The sequence below is a fragment of the Strigops habroptila genome, chromosome 4 (assembly GCF_004027225.2).
Source record: "Strigops habroptila isolate Jane chromosome 4, bStrHab1.2.pri, whole genome shotgun sequence".
Taxonomy (NCBI): domain Eukaryota; kingdom Metazoa; phylum Chordata; class Aves; order Psittaciformes; family Psittacidae; genus Strigops; species Strigops habroptila.
In genome coordinates this window covers 70,105,312-70,127,650 of record NC_046358.1, presented here as the reverse complement: position 1 = coordinate 70,127,650, position 22,339 = coordinate 70,105,312, and the positions used below count along the sequence as shown (strand labels likewise).

General features: G+C 51.7%; 2 protein-coding genes across 5 annotated transcripts in view; one reads left to right on the top strand and one right to left on the bottom strand.

The window, feature by feature from the left end:
- The first annotated feature begins 799 nt into the window (after positions 1-799).
- On the top strand, positions 800-10,814 carry NLRC3 (NLR family CARD domain containing 3). The gene is made up of 18 exons (XM_030482922.1): positions 800-878; positions 1,364-1,624; positions 2,689-4,432; positions 4,686-4,772; positions 5,493-5,576; positions 5,859-5,942; positions 6,400-6,483; positions 6,593-6,676; positions 7,161-7,244; positions 8,029-8,112; positions 8,515-8,598; positions 8,705-8,788; positions 9,073-9,156; positions 9,446-9,529; positions 9,642-9,725; positions 9,931-10,014; positions 10,196-10,279; positions 10,694-10,814. The coding sequence occupies exons 1-18, from the start codon at positions 872-874 to the stop codon at positions 10,782-10,784; spliced, it is 3,282 nt and encodes a 1,093-aa protein (XP_030338782.1). The 5' UTR covers positions 800-871; the 3' UTR covers positions 10,785-10,814.
- Positions 10,815-14,080: 3,266 nt separating this feature from the next.
- Positions 14,081-22,339, bottom strand: part of CLUAP1 (clusterin associated protein 1) — a 69,458-nt gene continuing 61,199 nt past the window's right edge. For all 4 annotated transcript variants that reach the window (XM_030482887.1, XM_030482886.1, XM_030482888.1 and 1 more), the window contains 2 exons: positions 17,097-17,152; positions 14,081-14,585 (listed from right to left, as the gene is read on the bottom strand). In XM_030482887.1, the coding sequence (XP_030338747.1) occupies positions 14,439-14,585; positions 17,097-17,152 (203 nt within the window). In that variant the 3' untranslated portion in view covers positions 14,081-14,438. The remainder of the gene's footprint in view (positions 14,586-17,096; positions 17,153-22,339) is intronic.

Below are 22,339 nucleotides of genomic sequence, written 5' to 3'. Positions count from 1 at the left end.
GTGGAGGCGCTTCCCTCTCCATCTCTGCTCAAAAAACAATTGGACCCAGTGACAGGACAAACTTCTTAAAACCAAAACGCCAAACCCTCAGTGTGGTTTGGCAGCAGCCAAGGGGGAGGGACCAGGTAGATGCTCCTTGTCCAGGCAATGATTCACCAGTGTGAGTCATTGCCTGGAGATCATCATCCACTTTCAGCAGCTCTGCTGCTGAAAGTGGAGCATCTACAGAGCTCTACAACAGGATGTGGTGTTGGCTGTGCTCAGCAAGCCCTGACAGAGGCTCTGGATGGTGGTAAGGTTGGTTCAAAACCAAAACGGGCTCTTCATCATCCTGCTGCTGCCCCACAACTTCCTTCACAACACAGAGAAGGAAACGCATGAGTGGTTCACAGCCCTGCTGTCCCTCTGGTGGCACTGGTGCACTCGGGTGCTTGCTGGGTGACCCACAGATGACACGGGGGCATCATCAGGGCAGTTAATGCAATCACTCTGCCCGAGAAAGGCTCCAGCATAAGTGGTGATGGTGAAGGCACCAAGTTCATGGCACATGAGGCAAAGATACTGCAGCATGATGGTCCTGGCTCTGTCCCTGTCAGGTCCACAGCACCAGGGACTCTGGTCTTAGCCAAAAATTGACGAATGGACCCTTGGCTCAACCACAGTCAGTGCTACATTAGCTCAGGGTGGGCTCCCTCCCATGCTGATCCTGATCCTTTTCCTCTTCTTCCACCAGAAAAATGGATAAAGGCTGAGGAGCCCCAATTGATGCTGTGAGCCAGGCAGGGGGACACAGGGCAGCCCATGGGACGGCTGTGTTGCTGCCAACACAGTGCTCCTCACCCCGGGATCACCACATTACGGGAGGCCTCTGATGGCAGGTGAGTGGTGGTGGGCAGCCAGAGATCCATTATCTTGGTGGAGTTTCATATTGAAAACTGGGACAAGGTGGGGGACCAAGGGGTGAGAGTGGCAGCGGTTCCTAGTCCAAGAGCTTGGGGACTGCTCTGGTGGCACAGGGGGAATGGCTGTCTCCAGAGAGAAATTATCTTGCTCAGACTTTTATCTCTGCATGGGCTTGGTTTTTCCAGGAGGAAACGTTATTTCATGATTGTGCTCTTTGGTTTCTTTGACACCAATTTTGATAGCTGCTGCCTTGACCAGGCAGCTCCTGACAAAACAATCTGCATGGCTTTGGGGTAGCATCCTTTCAAGGGCTTTGGCAGGTCACTCTGGAGGTCTCTTGTTTCCACACACAACTTTCAGAGTCAGAGGAGGTGCTCCACCATTGCCTCTCCCCGTCCCCCCTGAGCAACGCGCCCAGAGCTTGTTCAAGACTCAGCTCTCCTGCTCTCCTCTCCCGCAGAGGCTTGGATCAACCGCTACCGCAAGCAGCTGGTGAGGTCCATCTCGCCGCAGTTCCTGGAGGAGATCATCCGCTACCTGCGGCGGCTGGACCTGCTCACGGCAGAGGAGGCAGGGCGGGCGCAGGAGGCGAGCTCCCTGCCCGAGCAGGTGAGGGCCGTGGTGGACATCCTGGCTGGCAAGGGCAGCTACGCCTCCCAGTCCCTGCAGACCTTCATCGAGACCACCAATTCCCAGCTCTACCTTCACATCACCGTCTACGGTAGGCAGTCCACTTTGGACACAATGAGGGGTGTCTGCACACATGTCCTTGCTATGGGCACTTGCTGGAGCACCCCAAGATGTGCACGGAGCTGGGAAGCATTGACAGCTCTGATGGGAGTGTCCACGCAAGCAACGGTGCCATCTCAGGGTCTCAACTAGGGAAGGACATAGACAGGGGGTGACAAGGGCTCTCTGCCAGGTCTGAGGGATCTTCCTCCAGGCCCCTTGCTGCCCTCAGCACACTTCTCTGGGCAGCCCGAGGAGTCTTTAATGTCCTCAATGTCCAGATCACACCATCCAGTCCCAGCAGCTGGGCTGGGAACAGGAGGATGGCAGGAAGAGGAGGGCTGGGCAGCCCTGACCCCATCTGTTGGTGCCTGCATCAACTTCATGCTCTCCTTGCAACCCTCTTGCCATGAGATGTTTTCCTCCTGGTTGGAAGGCTCCATCCTTGGCTGGTGTCTGCAGCACCATCCCCTGCTTGTCCAGCCTTAGCTGAAGGGTTTAAATACACTGTACCAGGGGCTGTTGTACCTGAGCCAGGTGAGCAGGATAGGTCCAGAGATGGTCACCAGGTTCAGTCAAGACTCCAACTCAACAGACAAGTTCACAGCAATGAGGCATGGCTCAGGACAAGCTCGGAAGTCAATCCAGAGGTCAGAATCATATCCAGCCAGGGCAAACGGGTTCAGACACAGTCCAGTGGCCACCAGGCAAGTGCAGAGCGATGAAGTCAAAGATCAAGGTCCAGATGAGCAAGGTCCATAGCAGGCACAGGCATGATGGCACTGCAGACAAGCGCTCCTGCAATATAGTTTAGGTAGTGGCTGAAGATCCAGGGCTGAGCTTAAATGGGCTCCTGGACCGATGGGTTGAGGCTGATCAGTGCCATTTAAGCCTGTTAGTGCCCTCCAGGCACATACCTTCCTGTCTAGATTTAACAGCTCTGTGAGGTTTCCCCTCTGCATGGGCATGGCAGAAAAGTGAAGCATCTCTCAATTGCATTTGTGGTTATCATCCTCTTCCTCAGCCTACCCTCTCATTTCATTTCTCTCTGTGCAGAACCCATGGTGCAGAAGCACCTGGAAAGTCTCCAAAGCTACTATGGGAATGGCTTAGAGACGGGTCCCCTCCAGCGGCTCACAAACCTGCTGCTGGTGGAAGGCTTGACTGATATTCAACAGAAGGAGCATGATATCCTGCAGATTGAAGCCACCAAGGGCCTACAAAATGTATCCAAGAGCATCCCTTTGGAGAAGCTCTTCCTGCCTCTCTCCAAGGTCAGCATCCCACCTCGAATCTCCGTCACCATTGGAGTAGCCGGGATTGGCAAAAGCACACTGGTGAAGCTGTTTGTCTACACCTGGGCAAAGGGGGAGATCAACAGAGACATCATCCTTGTGCTGCCCCTCACGTTCCGGGAGCTCAACACCTATGAGAAGCTCTCTGCTGAGAAGCTCATCTGCTCAGCGTTCCCTCACATCTCTGATCCCAACTGCATCTCGGCGGGAGCCGCCAGGACCCTGCTGATCCTCGATGGCTTGGATGAGTTCAAGACTCCTCTGGATTTCTCCAACACAGTAGTATGCACTGATCCCAAAAAGGAGATCCAAGTGGATAACCTGATCACCAACATTATACGTGGCAACCTGCTGCAAGAGGCTTCTGTCTGGGTCACATCACGGCCCACAGCAGCCAGCCAAATCCCTGGTGGCCTTGTTGACCGGATGACAGAAATACGAGGTTTTGGAGCTGCAGAGATGAAGGATTTCTTGGACCAGATGTTCCTGGACAACAAAGACCTATCTGGCCAAGTCCTGCACCACATCAGGGCTAACAGGTCACTACACATCATGTGCACCATTCCTGGCTTTTGCTGGATTTGTGGTTCCTCAATTGGTTATTACCTAAAACACAGCACAGATCAACCCCAAGAAACAACTGGTGTCCCCAAGACCCTCTCAGAAATCTACTCCTACTATTTTAAAATGGCTCTGAGCAGCGACTGGCCAGAAAAGCCAAGAGAAACCCTCAGGATCGAGCAGGCTGTGAACAACAGCAAGAAGATAGTGGGCAGCCTGGGCAGGCTGGCCTTCTACGGGCTGCTGAAAAAGAGATACGTCTTTTACGAGCAGGACTTGAAGGCCTATGGCATTGACCTCTCCTTGCTGCAGAGCAGCTTGTGCAGCCGGCTCCTGCTCAAAGAGGAGATGCAATCCATCACAGCTTACTACTTCTCCCACTTAACCCTACAGGAGTTTCTAGCAGCCATCTATTACTACACAGCTGCAAAGAGGGCAATATTCGACCTCTTCACGGAGAGCGGGATGTCCTGGCCCAAGCTGGGTTTCCTCAACCACTTCAAGAGCGCTGTTCAGAGGTCGCTGCAGGCAGAGGACAGGCAGCTGGACATCTTTGTGCGCTTCCTCTCTGGGCTCCTGTCCCCACAGGTGAACAAGCTGCTCTCTGGGTGGCTGCTAGTGAAGGATGAGCACAACAGCTTCAGGAGCCAAGCGATCGGCTTCCTCCAGGGCTGCCTGAACACTGACTATGCCATCTCCTCGCGGGCAGTGAACACCATGCACTGCCTGCACGAAATCCAGCACACGGAGATCGCCATGATGGTGGAAGAAGCAATGAAGAATGAGAGCTTGGCTGGGATGCTCACCCCTGTGAACTGCTCTGCCCTGGCTTATCTCCTGCAGGTCTCTGATGTCTGCATGGAGGAGACGAACCTCTCCAACTGCCTCACCTACAACGTCTGTAAGAGCCTTCTCTCCCAGCTCCTCTTCTGCCACATCCTCAGGTGAGTCCTGGTCAGATTGCAGGGGAAGCAAGCAGGCATGCTAGGCTGTGACTCAAAATCCTGGGTGTTGATGGGAGATGGGCCCACTAACATTGTCCATCAGCAGAGAGTGCCCTGAGGCTGGCCATGGGTCAGCTCTGCCTCTCTGCTGGAGTTTCTCCACCTGTGACAGGCAGATGTCACGGGAGGGTAGAGCTTTCTCCACTCTGTTCTCCAAACACTTGCTTTTGCTCTTCCCTTGTATGTTCTCCAGGCTAGACAATAACCAGTTTCAGGACAACGTGATGGAGCTGCTGGGCAGCATGCTGAGCGTGAAGGACTGCCATATCCAGAAGCTCAGGTAGGAGCTGGCCCAGGGCAGATAGGCTGTTCCTGGGGATGCACAGCAGAGCTGGGGGCACCTCAAAACCAGGGTGAGGGTCCTCCAGGGACGTATCTCACACTGGCTGCCCTGGGTACTATTGACAAGCACAGCCCCACACAATCTCCTGCACCCAGGCACGGTGACCTTACCCTCATGTCCTTGTGGTGGCTGGGCACACTGTCTCACCCAGCCCTCCAGGGACCACTGCCTCCTCACTGTTCCTAAAAATTGGTGTAGAAATCCATGCATTATCCCAACAAACTGCTTCCCAAGGGCACGGCTGGTTGCTGGACACCTGAAGCTCTGCACGGAGCATCGGACATACAGAGGAAACAGGGTTCTGACCCACACAGGGGGATGCCTTGCCCCAGACAAATGGGTCCCCACTGTGCCCACCTCCCCGCCCTTCTGAAGTGGCTGTGCAGAGTCTCGCATGCTGTGATCTGAGCTTCCTTTTCACACCACCAATGAATTTTAAGTTTAGAAACTCCCCTTCTACCCTGTCTTTGCAATGCCCTGCCTGGGGTCTGCTCCAGGACAGCAGACCTCAAAGCATCCATTACTTTGCATGGTTGTACCTTGAGTCAAACATTCCTCATGACTTTCTTCTGCTCAGCCATCCCAGCTGTGTCCTGGGACATGCCAGGATCCTCTCTCCAATCCTGGAAACACCCAGTTTTTCCTTTTTCTGGGCAGTTTGGCAGAAAATCAGATCAGCAACAAGGGAGCCAAAGCACTGGCCAGATCGCTGCTCGTGAACAGGAGCCTGACAACACTGGAGTAAGTGTTCCCCCTTTACCAGCTCCTGCCACACACGTTCCCCACTGGGAACCATTCTCATGGCTGCAGTGGGGCTGGATCCCACTCAGCCTGACTGGGCTGAGGGTCTCCAGCCTCAAAGCCACTACTGCTCAAGAGGTGAACATAACTGTTGAAAGCTGCCGGCCTGATGTCCCACCTCAGCAGGGCCAGACACTGTGCCACGTGAAGGCATTTGGCTTAAACTGGGCACAGGCCACTGTGCCTTTGGTAATCTTGGCTTTTCTGCGTGTCTTGCCCCAGCCTGCGTAACAACTCCATTGGCCCCACTGGAGCAAAAGCACTGGCTGATGCGCTGAAGCAGAATCAAGTCCTGCTCTCCCTGAAGTAAGTCTCAACTTCTGCAGCACCTCTGAGGGCAGATCCCCAGGACAAGCCCCCTCCAGCCCTCTCCTGTCACATCAAGGTTTTCCCCACCCCAAAGTCCAGTGCATGGGGAGACCCTGGACATAACCTGGTTCAGTTGTACCAGGCAGCAAGCACGAGTGCAGCCTGCAGAGATCTGGTACAGAGACCAGGCAGCCCTGGGCCAGAGATGTTGGGATCCTCCTGCCTGTCAGCTTCGGTGGGTCCAGGTTGAGGTTGAGGTCCATCCCTCACATGGGAGCTCACAGGGTGTTGTTGCATGGAAGGAGACATCTTTCACGGGAGAGGGAGCAAGACCCCTGGGCAGGGCTGCTTGGGGGCCAGCTGCCCTTCTCATGTCAGGGACAAGGGTAAGCAAATGCCATGGTGGTGGCCACTGCCCCTCACGGCCTCTTGCCCTGCTTCTCTCCCCCTGCAGCCTGCAGCACAACACCATCAAGGAGGATGGTGCCACCTTCCTGGCTGAGGCCCTGTTGACCAACCGCAGGCTGACAACCCTGCAGTGAGTGTCTGGGACCTGCTGTCCCCCCTCCCTGCCACTGAGCAGACTGAGGTGCCACTCATGGAGAGGTGGCACCCGACATTCACAGGGACCTTCCTCACCTTTACAGCCTGCAGAAAAATGCCATTGGAGCCCATGGCGCCAGGAGAATAGCAGAGGCGCTGAAGCAGAACTGCAGCCTGAAGGAGCTGACGTAAGAGGAGCATGAGGTGGAGGCATGGTGACACCAGCACCATAGATCTGTGGGCAGGAGCAGCGAGCAGAGGCTGGGCCATGCAGCACAGGCCGGATGGGCTCTGCCAGCTTTGCCCCAGGGTGTTAGTGTGGGTGAATGGGGGCAAGGACCACAGAGCTGCTTTTGGAGCAACCCTGTAGAGATGCTCTTTACACCTGTGGGTGTGCACGGAGCCACATAAAGAGCCGAGAGGACTCTACAAAGTGTTCTCTCCAGCAGAGGCAAGCAGCAGGTCTCCAGGCTCTGTGGATACACATTAAAAGCTATTTCAGCTCAAACCCAACATATAAGAACAGAGGTGCATGTAGTCTGGAAATGAGACTGCAGCAAGTTCATGCTTCTTGCTGGAACAGAAAGAGCCTGGGGGAGATGAATCGTCTGGCAGCAAATCCGAGCTGGTTGCAGCATGACTGCCAGTAATGCTCTTCCTCTTCTGTCCTAGACTATCCAGCAACTCGGTAGGAGACAACGGCTCGGTTGCCTTGGCCGAAGCTCTGAAGGTGAACCACAGCCTGCAAAGCCTTGAGTAAGCCCCCCTTCCATGCCTGGTCTCCTGCTTGCCCAGCAGAGCCCAACCTCCTCACTCCACCACCACCTCCCACCCTTCAGAGCCCCCTCAAACCACTTCAGACTCTCCCCACATCTCTCCCACTCCACATCCCCTGCAGGGGCATAGGACTGGAGCACCATGGAGCAGTGTCAGACAATGCTGCCACTGAAGGAGTTAATCCTAACCCAGATGATGATTTTTTTTTCTGCTTTTGGAGGATACTAGTAGCTTTGGGCCTTCTCCCAAAGGCTATTCCCCAATGGGAATTAGCTAACAAGGAAGGTAGCGACAGAGTCAGGGTGGGATGGTGGGACCTTCATCTCCCTTGGGAACAGCAGCCAGAGAGGATTGCTCCTTCCACCTGGCATGGAGAGCTGATGGCTCCTGGCCATGAGCTCCTCTGCCAAGGTCCATCACTGGCTTCCCATGGCGTGACAAGGACACAAAACCCACAGGAACAACATTTCCAGCTGAGCTGGCAGCCACAGTGATGGCCAGACTGGGACAAGACTGCCCGAAGCACTGGCAAACCCACCTCTGCTCAGTGGGGCCAGTGCTGCTGTGGTGAGCAGAGGATGCTGATCCTGGACTGGCTGCTTCAAAAGTTGGTCCTTCAGCTTTGGCTCCCTCCCACACCTCCTGTGGCTGGGAGATGCCCATTTTTTAGTGAAATGGGCACTTTTCACCCCAAACACAACCCCACAGCCTACCTGCCATGCCAGGACTGGTTCATCTTCACGTCTTCCTCCGTTTGTCTCAGTCTCCAGAGCAACTCCATCAGCAGTGCTGGGCTCACCGCGCTGACAGCAGCTCTCTGTTCCAACAAGGGACTCATCAACCTCAAGTAAGTGACCAGAACTGGCCAAAAGCTGCTGCTGGGACACAGGAACTTGTCAGCAGCCTGGGTTTGTGCCTGTTCTTTTCTACAAGTGCTCTGGGATGCTGAAAGCAGTCTCTGTCCCTGCATCTGTGAGCATCTTCTCTGCACAGTTCGATTTCTCTCCTTGGGACAGTATCCAGCCATGTCCCACAGTGAAATGATGACAGCAGGATGGGAGGCTGAGAACAAGCCCACAGCTGTAGGATGCACAGGGAATGGAGATGCAGATGCTGATGGAGATGCGAGTCAGACAGTCTGCCACCGTTACAATAGATGGTCTCAGATCCAGGGCAGGGGACAAGGAGGGGTGAATAGGCAATGTCCTGCCTTGGCTGCTCCTCCTCAGCCCCATGTGTCTTTCCCCAGCCTGCGGGAGAACTCCATCAGCAAGGAGGGGGGCCCCGCCATTGCCCGGGCCCTGCAGGCCAACAGCACCCTCAGGAAGCTGGAGTAAGTCCCATGGGCCCCAGAAGGGCACGAATGCTGCTGCACAGTGTCACTGGAGCTATCCCAAACTCTGTGTGTGTGACCTGTGTCCTCTGCCCCCTGCCTCTAGCTTAGCAGCCAACCTGCTGTACGACGAAGGTGGCAAGGCCATTGCTTTAGCGATGAAGGAGAACCGGGCGCTCATATCCCTCCAGTGAGTTTCCCCTTGGACCTGGCTTGGTTTGAAGCCCCTTGCGTGGATGATGGGCAGGGACACTGCCCCTGGGCCTCAGCCCCTCTAGGCTGTGAGAGTGGCTTCCTAGGGTCACCCTTCCACGGGAGGTGTGCTGTGCCATCCAGATGGAGCCACAGGGTCTTATACATGGGTCACTTCCTGGCCTCTGCCACATTGGATGGGAGCGGGTGGGTGCTGAGCCTGGAGGGACGGGGGCATTCTCGCAGCCCCAAGCTTCACCTCTTGTTTTCTTCTGTTTGTAGCTTGCAGTGGAACTTCATCCAGGCAAAAGCTGCTGCAGCCCTAGCACAAGCACTACAGTCCAACAGCAGCCTGGCCAGCCTTGAGTAAGTGGGGACATGGGCAGACAGGTCCTGGGCAGCATCTTTGTACATGGACCTGCACAAGGACTCTGCCCTCACGCTGCTCCAGGAGAGGTGGTTTTGCCTGCTGCCTCTTCCATGCTCATCCTGTGTCCCCATCACTTGTGCCTGGCTGGGGATGCTCTAAGCGCACAGTGGCCCAGGGTCTCCCATGCCGTTTGGGAAAGCCTGGTGCACTGCGTCCTGTCTTGCTGCCCCTCTCCCTGCTCCTGGGTGCCTGGACCATGGTCAGATTGGCACTTGCATGTCTTAGCTTACAGGAGAATGCCATTGGAGACGAGGGAATGGCTGCTCTCTCCACTGCGCTGAAGGTCAATACAACCCTGGCACATCTCCAGTGAGTATCCAGGCTGTGGCAGGGGCCTGGCATTGCAGCCTGCCTAATTAGCTTGTCCAATTAACACACCATGGCCCCCTCACAACATGCGCTGAAGGTTGTTCTCTTGCAGCCTGCAGGTGGCTTCAGTTGGCGCAGCTGGTGCCCAAGCCCTGGCAGAAGCTTTGATGGTCAACAAGAGCCTGCAGATCCTGGAGTAAGTGCTTGGTAGGGCCAACAAGTCCCCATGGCTGTGACACTGCTCTCTGGGGGTGTCCAGGATGCTGGTCCTTAGCTCAGCACCCTTGCATCGTGTCCTACCAGACTTGGCTTGTCCCTTGACTTGCTGGCATGGGGCCACCTCTCCCACCTCCTCCTGTCCCCCCTGGCTGTCACTCCTCACCGCTTGCCTTTCTCTGCAGCTTGCGGGGAAACTCCATTGGCGTGGCTGGGGCCAAGGCAATGGCCAACGCGCTGAAGGTGAACCGCAGCATCCGCTGGCTCAAGTGAGTATCCTCCCCCCTGGTGTGAGCCAGAAAGACCCTTTCCAGACCTTCCTGGAGGCCAGCAGCTCTCAGTGGGGCAAACCCCTGAGCTGGGGGCTTTTCCCAATGCCCATGACATGCATTCCCTCCTGTTGGCCACATCTCCCTGGCTGGTGCTTTCTGACCCTCCCGCTTCCTGCAGCCTGCAGGAAAACTCCCTGGGCATGGACGGAGCCATCTGCATCGCCACTGCTCTGAAGGGAAACCACGGCCTCACCTACATCAAGTAAGTGGCCACTGCACTGGATGGTGAGGCAGGGGTGGGAGAGACCACAGGAACCACCACAGGACCTTCCCCACTGCTGGCACTGCCCATTCCCAGCTGCCCTACAGGGACCTCCTCAGTGGGGAAAGGGAAAAGGGCGCATTGTGCTCCTCCCAGCCACCATACCCACACAGCTCTATTCTCCACAGTCCCTCTCTGGGGCAAAGAACCACCCAAAAGCAAAATACACTCTAAAATATCACAGGAATGGTCTGGCTCAGCCCCTCCCAGAGGCTTTCTCCAGAAGAGCTCCTGGGTGGCATGGGGAGGGTACAGATGATGCTGGATGCTGGCGTAAAGCTGGGAGCATCTCTCATACTCACCAAGGATCCTGCTCTGCCTCATGTCCAAGCCTGAACTCCTCTTTGCTCCCAGCCTGCAGGGGAACCGCATCGGCCAGTCAGGAGCCAAGATGATCTCCGATGCCATCCGGACAAACTCCCCTGACTGTGTGGTGGACGTGTGAAGCGCCTGGCCACAGAGAGGAGGTGGCCCAGTGGTCTCTTTGGCCAGCATTGTGTCACAGGGAGCTGCCTGGGCCCCGCCTCCCTGTCGCAGGGAGGAGAGCTGGGTTGAAGAGAGCTAATGAGCTCCCTGGCACAGCCCAGGAGGACCTCAGCCTTTGGATCAGCAGTGTAGGAGGGTCAAGACTCACTCGTGTTGAAAGCTGCGGGATATATGCCATGTCCCTGTTCATCCAGGCCCTGGGGGAGCCTCAAGGAAGAGGTGAAATGCAAAAAGGAGGGAGGAGGGGGCAGATCCCACATGCCAGCCCTTCTTGTGTTCATGGGTGACTTACTTGCCACCCTGGCGGCAGGGAACCCCCTCCTGTGATCTCTATCGGGTTACAGTGCTGTGTGCAGACCCTGCACCACACCAGGCACATCCTGACCACTCAGAGCTCTGCTCTTGTCCCAGCCCGAGTCACTGTGGGTAAACGTTGCAGCCAGGGCTCCAGGGCTCTGCTCGCAGCACCAGCTCTTCCCTGTCTGCTTCTGGCACGGATCCCAGGAGGATGAGGTGAAACTCGGGCAGGATTCACAGCAGCCTCTTCTCACCCGGCTAAATACAGCCCAGTCTGCAGGTTCCCATGAGATCCCAGAGAAACAAGGAGAGGTTTGCTGTTTCCTTGCTCAGATGAGGGCAATGCTATGGACCTGGGCACTTCAGAGCAGATTAGAGGCAGTGAGTGCAACCTATGCTGTTTGCCCTCAATAACAGGTTGGTGCTGGCCAAGCATGACTGAAGTGTTTGGTAGTGCTGTTCTCTATCAAAGAGACCAGCATCGCAAGACATAGGCATGGAACCATATAGAAAGACTTTGGGAAACAAGAACCCTCAGGATAATGGGAGGAGGAGCAGGAGGGTGAATGTAAGAGGAACAGCACTGCACGAGACGGGCTGTCTCCAGCTCATGTGTCTTGGTGCTGCACCGGGACTGCTTTAACACGAAGTTCTGCCTCTCAAGTTCAGGCTGCACTTCTTGGGTCTTTTGTTCTTTTGTCATCAGTGTGACCTTGGGATGCGTCTTTCTGATGCCCCAGATGCAGGCAGGGTCCATCCCGAGCAGGTCACCTTTCTGACAGGCCGCTGCTGAAAGCAGAGGTGCCGGGTGATGCCTTCGTGTACACGGCAGAGATCCAGTGACTCTCCGGAAGATGCCAGGTTCGCAGGTGGTCCAGTAGCCAAACTATGCAACTGTCCCCTGAGCCCCTCCAGCCACTGCCTCCTCTTCCCGCTGCACCCCAGCCAGAGCCCACACTGTGACATACTGCTGCTGCGCTCAGGGCTTAGGGACTGAGCAGGGCTCAGACTGCTCAGTGACCTCTGTGGAGAAACCCCCTGGAGAAATGCCGGGCTGAGCAGGGCAATGTATACATACTTGGGAATAAATCGGTTCTGAGCTGAGAAGATGCTGTGGGCAGCCTTCCCTTCCCTTCCGTTCGGGATGCACTATGCTCCACTGCCCTGGCTGCGGACCCTTCTCCTGTGCTGGTGTGACAAGAGGCTCATGGCTTTTCCACACACTCCAACAGGACACAGTGACACGGCGTGATTTAAGTCCTACCCACCTCTTTCACCACTATTTCAGGGCAGGCTGAGGCTTCGGTCCAGCTCTGCGCAAAGCCTGTGCCTAACCCTGAGCTGAAACCTTACTTAAAACACCAACAGAGAGAGCAATCAACAACCCCAAGCCAGCTCCTGTGCCCTGGAGCTCCAGAAAATACGGGGTTAACAACAATTTGAAATAGATTTCATGTATCTGTCCACCTATGCATATGCCTAGCTATGCACAGACAATTGCAAGAGGAAAGCTCAAGAGCTCAGAGTGTGCGTTTCCACTGGCTCCAGAGGTGCTGCTGCTCAAGCCTGGTACAAGAAGCTGCAATACAAACTATGGCTAGAACCTGGTGGCTGTGCTGGAAGGCAAGTGACATGCTGCCTGATGAGGCCCTGGTTCTGGGCACACAAGGTGTTAAGTCAGTGTTCCACTTTACCCTACAATATAGGGAATAACATGGAAAACTAGCTCTGAAACTGTAACACAGACTTGGGCACTGGGCCCAGTCTTATGGGAAGTCTCACTGGTCAGATGCATCTCAGCACATAAGGAGGACCAGAACAGATTTCCTGCATAACACAGAGAAACGTTTTTGGACCAGGCCCTAAAAATCAGGACATTCTTATCCCTTGGGAGAGGGATGTGGTGAGCACAAGCACCTCCTCCCTAACTGTCACAGCACGACCCTAATGGCTCTGCAGGAGGGGTCCAGCACCATTTGCTGTGTCTGCTTTCTTTGAAGTGAGGTGCAAAATGCCAATTAACTATGTAGAGTGCAAGGAAGTGCCCTAACGCAAGCCAGCTCAGCTCCAGCCTGTACAACTGTGCATGTTTCAGCACATCACTGCACCCACGTATGCCCCATCACCACGCAAAACCTGTGCTGCATTCACCTGTAAACTTCTGTCCCAGCTTGACCTGCCATTTCAAGCTGTGAGCTCTGCTGATGGGGAACTGCCTTGGGTGTGATGGTTCCACCTTTGGGCTCAGAGACATGGAGAGATGAAAAAGCTCTTGGGTTTTCAAGTAACTCACATGTATTCTTTCCTTCAGCACGGTAATATAGGGTTTTGACCTGACTCTAGGCTTCAGATGGGGGGAAATCAAAGTACTTTGCTGATGTAAGAAAAGGGAAGGGCAGGAGAACAGCCAGGACACTCTCATCTGCCCTCTTGAATGCACACCAAAAAGAACTCTTCTAATCAAGCTCAGATTTCTGCTCCTGTGAAGACAAAATGTGATGCTAAAGCAGAGACAACACACTAGATGAACTCCAGCCCCTGTGTTCACCTGAATGTACCTTCACTGATGGCATCACTACGACTCACTGAGCAAGAGCCTACGTTTTGGCCCATTTGAGTGCTGAAATCTGAATCCACCCCAGAAGTATCATAATAATTAAAGAGCTAATTCCATACAGATGAAGTTACAGCAGTCTCGCACGGCTGCTCTCAAAGCACACAGGGACGGGCCCACTGAAGTTTGAGAACAATTCCCACCAACACAGCTGAAATACAGAGAGATGCTGCACTGAAAGTGGTATTTGAGGACCCCTTCACTACCTTCCCAGTTTTAACTTCACTCCATTAGTCTAACTGGTGCTGCTCTTTGTGGAGACAAGCCCTTGATTAAGTAAAGGGTATGTTTAGGATAAATAGATTTAAGCCAAATTTAAAATAAATTTAAATGTATTCCCAGAGCACCTTTTCATCCAGTTTTATTAAGCCAAAAAAATCTGTTTGGACATCATAAAATGCAGGGAAATCAAGCAATGATGCTCACTGGAGCGTGAGTTTTGGCACTGCAATGCATGAGGGCCAGTTCTACTGCAATTATGGATATAACCGCACTCTGCATTACTGTGATTCTCATTATGGATAAATTGCTCATGCTTTGAGAGTCCTAGGACTGGCAATCCAAGTTTCATTTTCAAGTTTAATGAACACTATTTACAGACCCCTGAATTCATGCTGACAAGATGGTGGAATATTAGCTCCTGGCTTGCATGCTCTCCGAAGTCTGTATTTCAAGATGCCTCCTGGTCCTAGTACTAAGGGCTCAGAAGTCATTATCACTTTCCTCCAGTGGCTCTGGCTTCCTTGCTCGGAGAACAAATTTTCTTGGAGAGATTTCTATGCTGTTGTCTTCCATATCATCCTCCTCCTCATCTTCATCCAGGTCAATCTCGCTATCTCCCGAGTCCTCCTGTAGGAAAGCAGAGTTCAAACCCAGTTCAATTCTCAGATGGCAAGGTGTCTTTGCCAGCTCAGAAGTAAAGGATGGCACTGCTGGTTGACATTGAGTTGCTTCCTCCCCTGCACTCTGATCACATACCCGCAGGCTATGGGGAAGGTTGTTTATCTGGACTGGTGTGAATCCAGATTTGGACTTACTCCAGGGAGCAGCAGCAGATTCTGCAGAAGTTTTTGTTCCAGCTCAGGCTGTTGTGTGCTGCTGGCCTTCCAAAATAACGAGGAGCCAGAGCTCAGCTAATGGCCACAGGGGTTTCACCAGAAGCTCCCCATTTTGCTAGACCATGGCTGCTTCATTCAACTGATTGCAAACCTCCTTCCCCACTTCACAGGGCTGACAAAAACAAAGTCCCTGATTTCTGCTGAATCTGGTATTAAAAACTTTGCAAAGTGCTTAACTTCAAAATTATACCTATTGTGAGACCAAAGAGTCAAGGTGCAGTGAAAGAAAATGAACTGCAGGAGAGAAACCCACCTGTGCCTTGGTGATGACCTTGGGTGTGCCTGGGGCAGATCTCCCCTTGAAGAACCAGAGTGCAAAAAACAAGGGAGGCAGACCAGGGGGGAAAAAAAGTACAAGAACATGAAAGAAAACAGAAAGTAACCAGCATGGGAGCAGGGAAGATGGCAGCAAAGCCAAGGACAACTCAGGCATCATATGCCACACCAGCAAGTGGCAGAGGCTGGGCATACAGCCGCTGGCTCTTGGGTAGGCTGAAGCCTCCTCTCTTCTCAACTCCATAACCCAATTAACTCCTGGAGGGGTTCAAACCAGCCTCCTTAGTTTCCTTCCCTGATCTCAGACACGTGGATGCCTACAAGGGTTCCTAAGCAAAGCCTCTCAGCATCAGGGCCTGCTGAGGCATTGTATTAAGAGGGCAGAGCCATGAGACAACTGAAGTGGCTGCAGCTGAGGGCAAGAAGAGGCTGAAGGCCTTGGCTTTCCACATCTGGATATGCTGGGGCTGTGCCAGGGAGATACGGGAGAAAGCTGTGAACAGGGAAGTCCAAAGGGAAGAGAAACTGCAGAGGATGACTATCCAAATCTGGCAAGAACATGGTCAAGGACCATTGGGCAGCACTGTAACTGAGGTCACAACATCTTCATTGACAGCGCTGTCACTCCTGACCCTACCCAGAAATGGGTCTGAATGCCAAGGGCATAAATCATTCCCCAGAAGGCATCAAACAGCCTTAACCACATCCATGTGGCAGAAGCAAACAGCAGAGCATGATTTGCAAGTTCCTTTCCAGAGCAAAGGTGAGGATGGGCAGAATGGGCAGCTCATCCCTCTCTAGTAAGAAACTTAGCTCCCTTACTGCTCTAGTGCTTCCAGGTCTCTGCAATGAATGCTCAGTAGCAGTGTTTTTTTCTCTCTTCTGGCCCTGCCTGAAGGAGAAAAAGTCAGCACAGAGCTTTGCAGGGCTAACCCAGCAGTGCCAGACAGCTGTGGCAAACAGTGGGAGTTTCCTACTGTTCTTATGACCCGTAGAGGTGCATTCCCCCATCCACTTCCCTCTCATTTTAAACTTTCTCCTTTGGACCCTAGAGTTGTGCTAGCTCACAACTTGCCCATTAACCTCTGCTTCCCAATCCATCAAACTCCTGCTACACTTCAGTGGGAAATAACAGACAGCACAGGTTCAAACACAGATTCACAGTCATCCTAGATTTAAGTGTCTGTACTACTTCCTAGCACAGTTTTGGCCTGTACCAACTAGCACTCTCCAAAACACTCTTCCAGCATCACCTGGGGAACAGCACGACCCCATTGCTTCTGATTAGCAGCTTGGATGTCAGCATCTTTTTGGAATGGTGGGGTGAGCTTAAGGTATGGATGCAAACCATATCACAGCGGCTGGCTTCAGCTTCCTAGTACAAATTTAGGCACCAAGGAGCATCCAGAGGCATAGAAAGACTGCCCACACATGCCAAAGGCTGAGCAGAGCAACCAGAACAAGTGCCTGCTCTACAAACGTGTGTGTACCTCTTCAGACACTGTCCACTCACCAGGTCACCTGTAACCTGATATAAGAAGGCAGTAACCATGGGACAACTTCCTCTACAAGGCAGGAATCCCAAGGGGCACAGCTCCCAGTTCTGCTGTCATCCCTATCTCATCATGGAGGACTGAAGGACTGATGCTGTTAGTACAGACTACTGCAATGTTAGTCCAGCAATCTGCCCCAACAGCTTAACAAAATGGCATTCCTGCAGCCCGTGGGCTGCTAGTTATGCACTGCAGGCTGAGGGTAAAGCACAGGGCAGAGATTGCAAGAGCAAACAAAACTGAAAAATATATTATTAGGCAGATGAGTGAGCTGTCAGCTAGAGGAAAGGAGGGAAAAGCAGGCGTGGGGCATGGAGATTCAGCAGGTAAAAAGGTGTTTCTCTAGCTGAGGAGAGGGATGTCATTCTAAAGCACTCAGAAAAGCTCTACAAGCACATGGGATGGTTACTTACATCTTCCTCTGTGTCTCCGCCTTGCATTGTTCCCACGATCCGTACGCCAGCTCTTCCTGCAAGAGCAAAGAGAATCACCACAAAGCCTGGCTCAGGGTTAACACCGAGCGACAATGAAGGACAAAGCTCAGTTTACACTTTAGAGGACTGGTCCAGTGAGAGGATGAGATCGCAATGCAGGTAAGGTCTTCCCCCTTGTTAAGCCTCAGAGCTCAGGAGAAGGGAGAAGAGGATAATGCTAGCAGTAATTCCAGTCAGGATGGTACTTCTAGAGCTATCTTATGCTAGTATGACAGTTCTGACAGAACAAGGGGCAATAGAGTCATAGAATGGTTTGAGTTGAAAAGGACCTTAGGATCATCTAGTCCCACCCCTGTGCCATAGGCAGGGACACATTAAGAAACAGAAAATTCTATTTGAACACAAGAAACCAGGTTTTTGATTTTTTTTTGCTGTGAGGGTGGCTAAACACTGGAACAAAGTTGTCAAGAGATGTTGTGGAGTCTCCATCCATGGAGATATTCAAAACCCAACTGGATATGGACCTGCTTAAACCTGTTTGAGCATAGGGGTTGGACTAGATGATCTCGAGAGGTCACTTCCAACCTAATCAATTCTGTGGCTTGGCATATTCCTCCCTCTGCTTTGGTATACAGAGAACAGAAGCCCATCTTTTCCACGTGGTAAGCCTCTGTGCTCAGATCCTTTCTGATACTCCAGCAGGGACCAACATCTCATAGGAATCCTATACAGTGCCAAGGCAAACCTCGAGAACTTCTTGTTGACAGCTGGATGTGTAGATCTGAAGAGGGAGGTGGAGATCTCAGGTTTGTAGGAGTTCACTGTAAAGAGAGAACATGCTTGCACCTTGCTTCATTCCTTTTGGCTATGTAGAGGCCGTGTGAAACAGAGAAGGTGCTGGCATGGTCTCCTTTGCTAGGAAGGGAGCCTGGAAGGCATTGGGAATGGGTATAGCAGAGAGGTGACTGGGGAAATCCTGCATGTGGGCTGTTGGGGTGACTTAGCCCTGCTTCCTGCAGCCACCGGCAGCCACTCAGCACCCACCAGATGCGACCATTGCATGTCACATCTGTTTATCTCCTCTTATCACTAGTTTTCTCTATGCCAAATATAGATTTCTGTAACCTAGACAAAATCTTTCTCTATTTTTTTTTTTTTTAGCATGAAAACAAAGCAACTTTTATCTTGCCAAACCTCTTTTGCACCTCCCAAAGTACAGAAGACAGATCCCTTTCATCTCCTTTGCAGACTGATTTGGGTTAGCTGTAGCAAAAAGCTAACCCATCCAGAAGTCACCAAAAAACCCCATTGTGTCAAGGCAGACAATTTAAAGGATTTTATGTCTTTCAATAAAAAGTGTCCTCTGTCCATTAGGTTGCTAATAACACAGGCAGTGGAGATCGAATTAGAAGATCATCCCTGGACAGAAGATCTCTCATCAAGCTTTAGAGACTTTTGCTCTAATTTACAGTAGAATAATCTGTAAATTTGGAGATGATTACAAGTGACAGTATTAGATGACAATGGAACCACATTTTTGCCCAGCCTACAGATGGCTCCAAGAGTTTAACTGATTTTCCTATGGAGAGGGCTCAGCATAAAGTGTTAGGGAATTATTACCTCAAAAGGAGAAAGCCGCAGAGCGCTCCTAAAATTTACTGGTAAGACAAAGCTGAGAGAGATCCTGAATAAAAAAGAGAATCAAGATACCACATAAGGACAGCTAATGAAATAGGACAGTTCAAAAATGCCAGGGCAAGAGCTGCTGCTCTTCCATCAGTGGAAACATTAAAGACATTTTATGGACATCTATCTGCTTATATTTAGAGGAGGAGGAAAAACAGCTACTGCCCAGACTTTGATCCCTACATCACTTAAGCCAGGAGCACCTCTTTGAACTAGCAACTGTGGGATCAGCAGGATTAGATCCCTTAGCACAACCCTGGGACACTCACAGGAGATGCCCTGGGATGCAGAAGGGCTGGAGCTCCAGGCTGAGCACTGTGCTGAAGACTAAACAGGAGAGAAAGCAGTTTCCACGTTGGTAGCAGAGCTTCTGCACCAAAGGCAGGAGCATTATTTTAACTTTCAGACTGTAAACCCCCAGGTTTCTGTCTGTGGGAGCAGGTTGCAGCAGATGGCTGCAGAGCATTTCCGTGTGTCTGGGGGGGGCAGGAAGCAGAGGAGTTATCTGCACGGGATGGGAGAGCTGGCAGGTATGGGGGTGTTTATGGCTTTACATTTCCTGGGTTCAATTCAGCTGGGCTCAGCTTGCTGCAGCATTAGTGTTGCACTGCTCTGGCCACAGAGGCTCCCGCAGTTTGCAGGTGTGTGAGAGCCTGTTGTGTTTCCCTACAGATAATGTGAACTCAGCCAGGACAGGCTGTACAAAGTGATAATTAGGCAAAATGCTAGTAATGAAAAGACTGTAATTCACTGCACCTTTGGATTCAAATCTCATCTCTCTGCACTGCCGTGGTTTATAGCCACTGAGCCATCAAAGAGCAGAAGTGGACGTGCAGCCATGATTTGAAGCCTGCGAGCATTTGCCATTTTCCCTCTGCATGTGATGCTTGTCATTGTGCTAGCCCAAGCAGCTGCTTACAATGGATCCACAGGACTGGAATGATTTACATCTTCTACCAGCAGTGGGTATATGCTAACCCTGTGCCTGACAGCAAGAAGCAACACAACCTGGGAGGTTAGGACAACCACAAAGGGAAGGTAGATTTGCAGCTGAAACATTTTGCTCCCAATTCGGAGATGTGCCTTCAGTCTTCAGCTCTTACTGCAAACTCAAAGCACAAGCTCAAATAAGACACCTCCCTTCCCTCTGCACCACCTCCACACACAGAAAACTGAGATAAATCTTTTCCCTGATGGTTCTGATCTGTGTGCCCTTTGGGCACTGCATTCTTAAGTGTAAGTGTAGCCCCTAGTGCCAGGCCCCGACCTCAATAGCATTTTCTAGTCATTGCCGAAGTACAGTGATTAAGTACACTTCAGCTGCTGCCCAGGCTGAGCATGCTCTAATTATTTCTCCACAAAAAGGAAATTCACTTGAAAATGAGTGACCTGTCTCCCATCATTACAGACCTACAACCTCTCCTTCTCCATCAGGTCCAGTGTCGCAGTGGCCACCACAAAGGCCAAAAGTGCACAGAAATGCCTCCTCCCTCCCAGGGAGCACTTTGCTGACACAAAACAGAGAATCATGGAATCAATCAGATTGGAAAAGACCTTTGAGATCATCAAGTCCAACCATTCCCCAGCACTGCCAAGACCACCACTAAACCATGTCACTGAGGGCCTTGTCTACACAGTTTGTGAACACTTCCAGGGATGGTGACTCCACCACTGCCCTGGGCAGCCTGTTCCAAAGCCTGACCACCCTTTGGGGAAGAAATTGCTCCTAATATCCAGTCTAAATCTCCTCTGGTGCAGCTGGAGGCCATTTCCTCCTGTCCTATTGCTTGTTACTTGGGAGAAGAGACTGACTCCCACCTTATACAACTTCCTTTCAGGTAGTTGTAGAGAGCGATAAGGCCCCCCCTGAGCCTTCTCTTCTCCAGACTATAAACACCCCAGTTCCTCAGCCATTCCTCATCAGGCTTGATCTCCAGACCCTTCACATACAGCCAAAGGCAGCTCTGATGGGAGCAGATGCTGAAATGGTGGGAGGAAGCTCTATTTCAAGTTAAGACAAATTGATTTCTGTGAATTCCAATCACAGCCCCTTTTCAGCATTTCCAAACACACTTGATTGTCCCCCTTTCCCCAGCTACATGAGCCTGGTAGTATTGTCCAGCAGCATATACTGGGTTCCACTTCCTCCAATGTACCCACTTTGCTTTCTTAATAAAATCCCTTTATTCTCACCCACTGCATCCAGACACAGATTTGTTCTTGCTGTGTTAAACAGCACAGGTTTTCACAAGCACAGATTTTATCATCCAGTAGCAAATATACTCGCTACCTGGCTGCCAGCACATCATTAACACATGGATCCTTAGGGTCACTTCTGCAAACGTAAGAGAGCTGCTCCTTCACTGTTTGACTTTGGACAGGTTGTTTGCTGAAAAACATTCAGAGTTTTATAAAGCTGTCTTCTTACAATAAAGACTAAATGGGACTGAAGCTGTTACTGTCGGAGTTGTGGAATGGTTTCTCGTCCTAACAGGGCAAAACTGCCCCTTAACACCAACATGACAAAACATAAGCTAAAGCATTTGGATAACCGGTTTACAGAAGCTGACGGATCCTGGCAGTGTGGAGTCTCTACACCACACTACAGTAATTTACTACAGACAGACACAGTTCCATGGTTTTGCAAGCATGGATCATTTCTGCTTCATTCAGCAGCGTTTCCACCGCCTACCTTGTTGCAAGCACAGTGTGTACTAGTGCCATGGCCTAACCCAATCCACCAGTGCTGCCACTCGCAAAAGGAGGGACCCTCATGGTGCCAAAATGCTATTCAGAAGTCTGGTCCAAATGAGACTGGGAAGATGGATCTGCACACGTCACCACAACATTACTTCAAAATCTACTGCTTTTGATAGCAGGGATGAAACAAATCCACTTTAGTTCAAGGGGAGACGAGACAGGTTCTTAGGGAAAAAATAATCAAAACCACGCAATCTACTGAGGGTGGAGTAAACTCCTGGAAACCACATCTGGCTCAGGAAGTCCTGATGGAGGTTGAAACAGTTTGAGAGCAGGAGGGAACCTGAGGGAAGTTCATGCACTCTTCCCCAGGCATCTTCTTTCAGCCAGTGCTGGATGGACCTTATGCCTGATCCAGCATGGCAGCTTTTCCATTCCTAGGACAGGGCTTTGCATTCTTTACCCTGATGTCTACCCCATCTGCACATGAACAACCATCCTGCTGCAAATTACTGTTTTATGGCCTGTTTTAGGCAAAAGGTGTCTCTACACTGCAGATAGTTAAGACCTTCAACGTTGCAAGAATTTCTTTTTCTTTGGCTCTCTGACAAAACAAGAGTCTTATTCCAAACACCATCACTAACTCATGGTTTGGCCTCAGGGAAGTCCATGCATCTATTTTATTTGTGTAGCAGCCTCACTAATTTATTGCCAGACAGAATAAAAGTGGATGTGAATTTTTATTAACATTGACAATGTTAAAACTAGAAGTTCAACGCATTCTCTGAGTTACAAAAGCAAATGATTAGTGACACAAGAATTGATTATAACAAGCC

Excerpts from the sequence above, each read along its gene's own strand:
- NLRC3 (XM_030482922.1), top strand. Across the intron at positions 6,677-7,160 it reads TGCAGCCTGAAGGAGCTGAC|ACTATCCAGCAACTCGGTAG; the intron begins GTAAGAGGAGCA and ends CTTCTGTCCTAG. Across the intron at positions 9,157-9,445 it reads AGCAGCCTGGCCAGCCTTGA|CTTACAGGAGAATGCCATTG; the intron begins GTAAGTGGGGAC and ends TGCATGTCTTAG.